This window comes from Leopardus geoffroyi, chromosome E1 (genome assembly GCF_018350155.1).
Source record: "Leopardus geoffroyi isolate Oge1 chromosome E1, O.geoffroyi_Oge1_pat1.0, whole genome shotgun sequence".
In the NCBI taxonomy this organism is placed as follows: Eukaryota; Metazoa; Chordata; class Mammalia; order Carnivora; family Felidae; genus Leopardus; species Leopardus geoffroyi.
This window is the reverse complement of record NC_059330.1, coordinates 36,073,701-36,084,296: the sequence shown is the minus strand read 5'-3', so window position 1 is coordinate 36,084,296 and position 10,596 is coordinate 36,073,701. Positions and strand designations below refer to the sequence as shown.

At 46.0% G+C, this 10,596-nt stretch overlaps 1 protein-coding gene across 3 annotated transcripts in view; it reads right to left on the bottom strand.

The window, feature by feature from the left end:
• Positions 1-236: 236 nt before the first annotated feature.
• The window catches only part of ZNF652 (zinc finger protein 652), a 56,107-nt gene continuing 45,747 nt past the window's right edge, over positions 237-10,596 (bottom strand). For all 3 annotated transcript variants that reach the window (XM_045488480.1, XM_045488479.1, XM_045488481.1), the window contains one exon: positions 237-3,572. In XM_045488480.1, coding sequence (XP_045344436.1) covers positions 3,061-3,572 — 512 coding nt within the window. In that variant the 3' untranslated portion in view covers positions 237-3,060. The remainder of the gene's footprint in view (positions 3,573-10,596) is intronic.

The following is a 10,596-nucleotide window of genomic DNA, read 5'->3' as shown; positions in this document are numbered from 1 at the left end:
AAACTCCTCCGTGGTTCTTTTCTTCGTAAACAGATAGCAAACGGGCATGAAGTTCTGAAGAAGTCACGGGGTGCTGTCCTGTAGGCTGGAGGGAACACACAGGATGCAACTTTTACCTTAGTGAAGGACCCCAATCAAATTTCCAACCCTGAGTTGGAGTCTGAAGCATGTTAAACCTGACGCACATATATATGTTTAAGGCTTAATCTTGCAGTTCTCATATTCAGAAGCATTAGCGTCGTGAATATTATTTAATGCATCTCATTGTTTATGTGTATAATATGACACTGATAAGGAATCGTTACGTGCTGAGCAGTTTTCCTGAAGACTACAAATCCCGAGTCAAGGAAAGTATACCCATCTAGGGGGAAAAACAATCAGAAGTTTCCAGATTGTTCCACAATACATTTCACTATGAACGGTGCCGTGTGACAATGCTGATTCAAAAGACAAAACAAAAACAAATCCTTTTTTGCTTCTGTTAAGGGTGGTGGTGATTATTTGCTTCATACTGGTTTTCCTATGTAAGTAGGTATTTTCTTATGGCTATATTCACTTGAATGAAAAATCAAATATGACGACCTGCATTTTCCAGTGTATCATTATAGTACACTTCATAAAATGGTTGATTTAATGGTCTCAAGTCTAGAATTCAGAATTGCTACCGAATACCGTAAATTTGTTTAGAATAAAATAAGGTACCAGAACCAATTAAGCTGCGATTTACATCTTTTAAAAAACCATCTTAATATCATAGGCTTGGCCATTAAATGACGGTATGTCTACATAAAGGTGTAGATCCACCCAGAAACTTGTCATGGGAGGTAAAGGAGACAGTGGAGTAAGTAAGGGGACGCAGCCACGAAAGAAATGACAATCACAAACAAGAAATTAATTTTCCTTAATGGTCTGGGTACCTGGGTGCCTGAAAAATGCACGCAAATATTTAAAATAACATTCTTTAGAAATTACATCCAAAAACAGGAAGAAAAGTAGGTCTTGAGATACTTTTCTGCCCCGTTCCAAAATCTTCCTATGCTCATTACAGAAGGCAAAAGGCGATAATCAGAAGGAAAAAAATGAGGAAATTTTAAACCAAAAAGCTAACAGAGAATGTGATATTTTAAAAAGAGGGACTTGACCTCCATCAAGAGTTCCAAATTTTCCTACCACAGAGCTAATCAGCCAGAAAAGTGCTTGAAGTATATCTGCACATTTAATATTAAAAGTTAAAAAATAAATAAAAGCCAGGGTTCTTATTTAGGCAATGATCTAAGAGCCCGAGGCAGTGTGGGGGGGTGGGGGAGGAACTGAAGAAATGTCAAGATTAAAAAACAGAGGGAGAGAGAGTAAGAAAGCAGACCTAGCTTTGGAACTCAGTTCTCTGAGACATATATATATAAAAGTTTTAGCTGTACGGAGTCTGGAGAAATTTGATCAGTTAAGTATGAGCAGTATGTTAGCCCTTCTATTCAGACTTTCCTATATAAGTTCCTGAATGATCGTGCTCTTTCGAAACTTCCCAAACTTGAAAAAGTAACCCATCTTAACGGTGGTTAGAGATGTTCCCCTCACCACCTGGGAACACCGCTGTCTGTCGCATAATTATCTGCAGAGAACAGGGCAGCAAAACATAGGCAGTTTTCTTTCCCTCGCTACCATTTAAACTGTGTTAGAACAGCTCAAAGTTGTGGCTGGATCCATAGCTGAACAGACATTTTAAAAACTCATAGTCAAATCTGTCCTCATCCAAACTTCTCAGCTACTGTCAGCAACATCATTCATGCTTGTGATTTTAGTGTACTATTGAGTATTTTCCTAACAATTCTAGAAAAATACAGCAGCCTCGAAACGAGCAGTGTCTCGTGAGACTTCCATTTGGTTGTGCCATCGGCTGGACACAAACAAGCCCTGGGGAAAGTGAGACGCAGACGTGAGGGAGAATGATTCTCCATCACTTCCTCCTCCTGACGGTGAACAGCTTGACTCCGATTTTTCGAACATGCAAGCGTGAGGGGACGTCCCTGGAAAGGGTCCAGCTCCCTGCAAATCACCCCACTCAGCGCAGTGACCAAATGAAATCATCCCGCTTCACGCGGTAACCAAACGAAACGAAACACGGAGGACAGGAGCGTGTCAACGAGCCCGACAGACGGATGCTTGAGTGTGAAGCAGAGATTTAAAAACTGCCAAGGACTTACGCCAAGTTCTGAAAGCAAGACCTCATTCTGCAGTGACCTGGTGTCTGGAGACCCTCCCAGATGCATCTAGTCTCTGAAGCACCTTTGAGTTGTACGGATGTAAGAATAACTTTGAACTATAGAAGTTATATGCGTCTTTAAGAATCACATTTTGATGATTATAAAAATTTTTTTTTCTATTTTACAACATAGGCCCAGCTACACTGAAAAAATTACACCGCTTATTGAAATACATTTCATTTTAGAAACAGACTACTAAAGAAGTCTATACAAAAACTCTAAAATAATTTCTGTAGTAAAATAAAGAGTGCGTTAGGAGAGCTACACAAAGAAGAAAATTTCTGTCTTTCTCTATAATGCTTGATATACTGTGAAACACGGCCGGCTCGATTCGGAGGCCAGCGCCAAAAGCTGAAAAGAATTGGTTACGATACACAGTGATACAATTAATGCTCTGGATTAATCTCACAGCCTTCCCGATTAGTACAAAGGAAGCCGGGCCTGTCCCCTCTTTGAGGAGAAGCCCGGGATAGAAAAGCAAGCATACCTCATCAGCTGATATGAAATTATAAAATTCCACAAGTCTGAGTATTCGAAATTTATAAAAGTCCATCAGAAAATGCAAGCGAATTGGGCTTTAGTTCGGTGGTTCCCCTGGTTTAGATGACAGTTCCCTCCGGGAGCGCAAGGCGGTCTTCTCGTTCATTCCCTTGGATGTGTCGATTCCCCAAGACAATGACACAGCTCTTGGTGGAGGCTGAGGAGAGTCTGGCAGCTACAGAAATGCCCACCAGCTCCCTTTCTGCAAACTCACACACGGGCACACAGCTCGTGGAGAACACACTTAAGGAGATGGATGTTAGTGATGCTGTGCTGAACTGTTCTTTTCTGCCAGGTGCCGCAGAAAGTTGTCCTCACCCTGGCCTCGGTGATTTAAAGGCTCGCTCTTAAAGAGAGCTGGGGGCGGCGGGAGGTGCGGGACCGGAGGGATAGGAAGGTGGTGCGGGTGGTGAGGGTGTGGGTGGATGTGGAGGTGTGAGAAGGGGTGCGGGATGGGCCGCGGGGGGAGAGTGCTTGCGGGGCTCATACTGATCGGGGGCGTGGGCGTTGTGGGTGTGTTCACCACGCAAGGAACTGGGGTGGCCGGGGAGGTCGTGAGTGGGATCTGGACAGCAGGCGGCACGTTCACGGGGCTGGTCACCCGAAAGCACTTCTCCTTGTGGGCCTTAAGCATGTTGGAGAAGCGAAACCGCTGGCCACACACATCACACGGATAGGGCTTCTCGCCTGTGTGCGTTCTGCGGTGCCTCTTCATGTTGGGGCGGCTGGTGAAGCTTTTGCCACAGATTTCACAGATAAAGGGTTTCTCTCCTGAGATGAACACAGACACAAGAAAACGATTAACATACTAGGCGGTAAGTACGTGCTCACGCTAGTCCTCGCACTCAACGAGGAGATCACCACCACATCGCTCCCGTGCGGCATGTTATTATAGCCTGAGAGGCGTTAAGAGAGTCTCCCCAAGTTGGGGCTTCACAAGTAAGAGCGGACAGGAGGAAAACTTACATGCAACCTACCATCTGGGCTTGGTTAAAAAAACAAAAACAACAACAACCCCCTCCCCCCCAAAAAAAAATCTACGGTAGTGATCCTTCACATCCGACGCGAAGAACCGTTTGAATCGTTTTCCTGTGCTCAAAGCAGCTAAGGCCGCGGGCGCGTCTCTGCCTCTTACATTTAGGCAAGTTAATCTGTTAGCAATTCCTGAATTCCAACCAGAAGAAAGGCTGCTGAAAACATCCTGGGGAGTGCATAAGTCGCTTCGTGTCTACTCGCGCGGGATCCTTAGCATGTGGCTTACTTTTTGGTATTGGACTTGGAAAATACTGGGTGGCTCGCCCCACCCCGGGGAACCCCCGCTGCCGTGGCTCCCGGGGGAGAGCTCCTGGCATTTTTGCAGACAACTTCTTCATCACGTGGGACCGCCTGGCCCACCCGAAGAGCCCACGGCGTTCCCGGTGCCAGCCCACTAAATGCTCCCAAGAGATTCTATGAAAACTGTCCCTACATCATTTCCAAATGTCCATGCGTGTGTGTGGGGGGGTGCTGAGAGGGGGTCCTGGCCCTGGATGAGAAGCATGGGGCCGATGAGTCAAAAAGGAAACAAAATTGGGGCACCTGGGTGGCTCAGTCGGTTGAGCGTCCGACTTCAGCTCGGGTCATGATCTCACAGTCCGTGGGTTCGAGCCCCGCGTCGGGCTCTGCGCTGCCAGCTCAGAGCCTGGAGCCTGCTTCGGATTCTGTGACTCCTTCTCTCTCTGCCCCTCCACTTCTCACACTCTGTCTCTCTCTGTCTCTCTCTCAAAAATAAATAAACATTTTTAAAAAAGGAAACAAAATGCCCCGTCAAGGCACTTAGGGGAGAAATAAGGGCTTGATTTTTAGGGTTCCTAACTTCCTCTGGATGACGACACAGTTCCATGCTGCCAGCCTACCTTTCTACCCAAGCCATAGGGGGAAACAGAACAGTTTTTGAACGCATACATCCATTAATCACTTCATGCGGACGCCGTGCTGAGTACCTGTGTACGTGCCCTTCAGTGGACATGTGCTTGTATTTATTAATTCCTTCACCAATTCTCAGAGTACAGAGCTTGTGCCTTTACTGTAACTCCTGCTACAAGAGTCTGTTCTCAGCTCAGGTCGGCTCCCTTTCGTTTCCAACAGCGTCTTCGCCCTACTCGGCATAAACAATAGCTGTGGTGCATGGACCCCTCCTGTGTGCCTGATACTGTTCCCATCACTTCACGTCTGTGAACTTTGGTGATCCTCCCAGGGACAGACCTGGGTAGGAGGCAGCTATGTTATCATCCCTGTTTTACTGATAAGGAAATTAAGAAAGCTGCCCAGGGTTCTACAGCTGGAGGAGAGCCAGGATTTAAAACCCTGCAGTCTGGTTCCAGAGTGTGCTTTCGACACATAAAACACAGCCCTTCATATGGCGGAGCTTTGTGCATCCCTGCACACACGGAGGAATGTTATTTTCCTACCATTCTCCGCTTTGGGACCCCTCCGTACGCAAGGAGGGAACACCTCTGTACCCGTATCGGAGTCCTTATTTCTTTTTTTAAAAAAAAGTGTTTTTTTTTTTTTAATGTTTATTTATTTTTGAGAGAGACAGAGCATGAGCGGGGTTGGGGCAGAGAGAGAGGGAGACACAGAACTCGAAGCAGGCTCCAGGCTCTGAGCTGTCAGCACAGAGCCCGACGCGGGGCTCGAACTCACCGACTGTGAGATCACGACCTGAGCCGAAGTCGGACACTCAACTGAGCCACCCAGGCGCCCCTGTAGTCCTTATTTCTTATCTTTGCCTTTGAAAACTGACATCTCCCATTACCCTCCTTCTGTGAAAGCCAGAATTCTCCTTGCTTCCTCAAGAGACCGGGCTGTGCAGTCAGGAGGGATCAGTTTTGTCTGTAATCACCAGTATTAGTTTCTGACATCATATTCCTCTTATCTTTCAGCTTTTCATTATTCAATTGCTGCCACTGCTAGGCTCTTCTCTGTGATCCACATTCAACTTTCTGGGTAACTTCTGAGCCCAACTTGTTTTCTTTCATTTTAACCCATTTCCTCCAACTACCTTAAAAACTTCAAATTCTCTGTTAAGTGGGGTTCATTAAATCAACATGGCGCACCCATCTGAATGGACAGCACCGTTAACAAATACTACAAAACTGTAGAATTCAAATTCCTAACGTGAGAATCCATACTCTATTAATTTAAATGAAAATGCACACACGGTATTACCCTCTTTTGGTGAAAAACATCTGTAGAAAAAATATGGAAAGAACCACAACAAATGTCAGTCATTACCCGGAGGCGAAGGGCTGATGAGTGATGTTTTGTTTTTTATGCTTATGTGTACATTCTGTTTCTCTTAAATAAATACCACTTACTTAATCATATAATGTTTTAAAAGCACACCTGTTTGATAACCTTTCAACCCCCCTGGGCCCCTCTCTCCTGGACTCTCCAGAACTAGTCCTCGCTCCCAAAAGCCGGTTGGAAACAAGGCCAAAGGACTTACTCTTTGAATTATTAGTCTACTCTGAGCAAACGCTGTCCACCTGAGTCACGGACCACATTTTAGGCACACTACCCTGCGCCACAAACAGCATATCCTCACTGTAAGCTTACTTTCTGTTGTGTGCTCCATTCCGGATCGAATCCTGGACCTCTCTAGCCATCTCTCATGTGTGGTCTTCTAGGCTGTAATGATTTGCCATAGAAAGAGCCCACAACTCTTAGGACCCGCCTCCCACAAATCCATGGGATCACATTTCAATGGGTCCTTTTCATTGCTTGAAACTCTTTCATTGCTTCATCCCTCTTCTATTCATTTCTTGAAGTCCTACCACATTTTCCACATTTGTTGTTCCAGACGTGAGTCTACAATCCCACTTGCCTCTAACTCTCATTACTCATCTGGCCCCAACTAACTGTGCTAATGAGTGATGGGAAGGTCTCCTGAAGACCTCGGGGTAGGATGAAAATGAGGCTGAAATAAGGGAGAGTCAAAACGTACTATGTGCACGCGGCCACCTGCACAACGTCCCACTTTGCAGAAGGGCTGGTAGATGGGTGACCGGAAGACACGCTAAAGCGAAGTCCATCACGGCAACCAGAAAAGTATCTCAACACAAATACATCTAGAGAGAAGGCCTACTACATAGAAAGCTAAGCCGACTGGAGGAAGCAGTGTTGTAATGGGTGTGAAGGAAGAGCGTTAGAAATGGAAGGCAGAGAATCTACATGGAAGATAGGAAAGAACAAGAATTGGGCTGGCTAGCTGGTTGCCTTTTGCACTGTTCAAAGGGATAAGCGATCTTGGTTTCCAGTCTGCTTAGTATGAATGCCCTTGAGCAGCAGCAGAAACCCACAGATCGATGTGTGTGGCCTAAAATCTCTCTCTTCAGCTTTAAACCCATTTTTTTTTACAGACTGCCTACTGGGTATTTCCACTTGCATGTCCCACGGGAGGTCTCACAACTAACAGGTGCAAGGGGTACCTAGGTGGCTCAGTCGGTTAAGCGTCTGACTTCGGCTCGGGTCATAATCTCACGACTCGTGGGTTCCAGCCCCATGTTGGGCTCTGTGCTGCCAGCTCAGAGCCTGGAGCCTGCTTCAAGTTCTATTTCTCCCTCTGTTCCTCCCTCGCTCATGCGCTCTGTCTCTCTCAAAAATAAAGGCTAAAAAAAAAAAAAAAAAACAATCTAACAAGTGCAAAATTAAACTCATTATCTTGCCTAGCAAACGTGTCCCTCCATCCACCGTTCTCTATCTTGACAAATGGCATTCAAGACCCAAGAACCTGGGACTACCCCTTGATTCTTCCCTCGCACACCACCTTTATCCAATCAGTCACCAAGTTCACCTCCCTGGTGCATCACTTTCATTTCACCCACTGCCATTACCACAGTCCATATCCTCACCCTCATTCCCCTAGATTAACTGCAATAGCCACCTGACTGCTTTCGCCATCTCTTTTCTCGCTCCCCGCCCTCCAGCCCAATCTCCACAGGCGGCCAGAGAGAACTTTCGAGAGCTGTGTCACAATCTGCTCAAAGCCATTCAAGAACTTCCCACTGTCGTTAGAATAAAGTCCAAACGTTTTTACACGTCTTATGGGTGTGTGTTTGTGTGTGTGGTGTGTGTGTGTGAGTGAGACCTGGCACCTGCTCTCCAGTAACACGTCTCATCACACTCCACACCAGGCCGTGCCTGTCCCCCAAACTCTAGCCAACCTCATTTAGTTCCGCGTACTTGCTGGGCTCTCGTCAGCGAACCAGTGTGGTGCCTCGTGTGTCTGCCCCCTAGACTCACTGCAAGCCCTGTGAACCCAGGGATGTTTCAGTCCTGTTCACTACAGGAGCCCAATTTGGTAGGTTCTTTTTTTTTTTTTTTTTTAATTTTTCTTTTTTCTTTTTTTTTTTAATTTTTTTTTCAACGTTTTATTTATTTTTGGGACAGAGAGAGACAGAGCATGAACGGGCGAGGGGCAGAGAGAGAGGGAGACACAGAATCGGAAACAGGCTCCAGGCTCCGAGCCATCAGCCCAGAGCCCGACGCGGGGCTCGAACTCACGGACCGCGAGATCGTGACCTGGCTGAAGTCGGACGCTTAACCGACTGCGCCACCCAGGCGCCCCATTATTTTTTCTTTTTAAGTAGGCTTCATGCTCAGCACAGAGCCCAACGTGGGGCTTGAACTCAGGACCTTGAGATCAAGACCTGAACTGAGATCAAGAGTTGGATACTTAACTGACTGAGCCACCCAGGTGCCCCCCACAATTCGGTTGGTTCTTTTTTTAAATTTTTTTGTACATTTATTTATTTTTGAGAGACAGAGAGAGGCAGAGCACAAGTGGGGGAGGGGCAGAGAGAGAATGAGACACAGAATCCGAAGCAGGCTCCAGACTCCGAGCTGTCAGCACAGAGCCCGACGTGGGGCTCGAACTCACAGACCGTGAGATCATGACCTGAGCTGAAGTCGGATGCTTAACCGACTGAGCCCCCCAGGTGCCCCTGGTTGGTTCTTGACTGATGTTTATAAACAACTATGTGTTACTTTAAGACATTAAGACATGCGTGCCCTGGCATGTCAGCATCTCAGAAACGGACACACACCCGACAATCAACGATGTGGCATTTTTACTTGGCAACATTTTCTTAGCAGTGTGCAAATGAAGTCTGTCTCACGAGGGATGGCTGCAATCAGGTTCAATGACATATGGTAGTCACTATTAAGATCTTTCAATTACCTTCCTCTCCTGTAATTCCCCATCCCTACCAATCTTCTGATAATTTAGCTTCCGACATAGATTTTTATTTAGGCAAAGAACATGACGACCAAAGAAATAAGAGCTCTGAGCCACCTGCCGCTCAGCTTTTTCACTGTGAATTAATAAATCAGCGGTTTTGTTTATAGATCATTAACACTATTTAGCACCTATCAGTTCCTCTGATCCTGATCTGCTGGAGTACACGGGCACATTCTGGAAGCTGAGAACCAGACTCTGGGATGGTGCTGTCTGCCCTCATGAGGCCCTGCACACCCCCCCTCCCCCCCATTTTATCACTTGCTACGTTAAATTATATCAGAACCGTTAAATATGTGGCTCTGGAGTCAGACTGCCTTGGACAAGTTATGTGATCTCCGAGCCTCAGTTTCCTCATCTGAAAACTGAAGGTAACAATAGTAGGTTACTGAGATAAGTTGGAAATAGAAGGAAAGAGCTTAGAACAGTCTCCAGCACGTAGCAGACGCTCCACGCGTTTTAGTGGCGCATTAGGACTGTTATTATTATTATTACTATATTGTTATTATGACTATTACTACTACACCACAATCATCATCACTGTCCCTGGACTGGAAGTCCCTTGAGGGCACAAACCGGGTCTCAACTCATCCCTGTGTCGCCAGGCACTTAGTGCTGCGCCTGGTACGAGGAGAATCAGCAATTATTCCATGCTGAACTCACCCCATGTCCACACCACCCTAGGAGACCCTGCCTGAGGGCTGGCCAGCTTCCCTAGATAAGATCCACCTCAAGTCTCTTTAACTGCAAAGAAACAGCCCAAGCAATGTCTGTTCCTGCAATGGCCTTAATCCCCAATAAAACACACTCTAAATGTGGTTTTGCCCAGCCTTAAAAGAGCTATCCCTTTTCTTCTTGAGTGCTAACCCTTCTCCTTGTATTTTCCAGGTACTCCTGTCATCCTTACTTAATACCAAGGAAGCAGACACCCACTGAGGTTGCATAATTCATGGAAGGCCCCACGGGAGTGAACGGCACAGCCAGGTTTGTCCCACCCCACCAACCAGCTACTCTCCCAGCTCGGGTATCACGGACAACATTAAAAGGCAGATGACAAACCAGGGAAGAGTATTTTAATATTAGTGTTAAACGAGGTCCAGTATATGTAAATATATATAAAGAGCTATTATGAACAATTAAAAAAAAAAAAGTCAAGCTCTGCAATGGAAAGGTGAATACAGTAGAGGCACAAGCAATTCAGGAAAGAAAATAAACGGATTCTCAACAAGTGCATGAAAAAATGTCCACTCTTACTTAGCAATTAATTACACGCAAATTATTACAATAAGAAACCATTTTCCACCTATCAAATCAGCGATGATTTTATTTAGCGTTGGAAAGCGTTGGGGAAATGGGTGTTTTCAGGCGCAGCCAGTGAGAGTGTAGGTGGATGGCTATTTTCCAACACATACCACGTCTTAAGACCGTGCACGTCTCTTTGCCCTGATAATCCCATTTCCGGGAATTTACCCTAAGTGACTAGTCATGGATGTGTTAACCACAAAGTTGTCTATC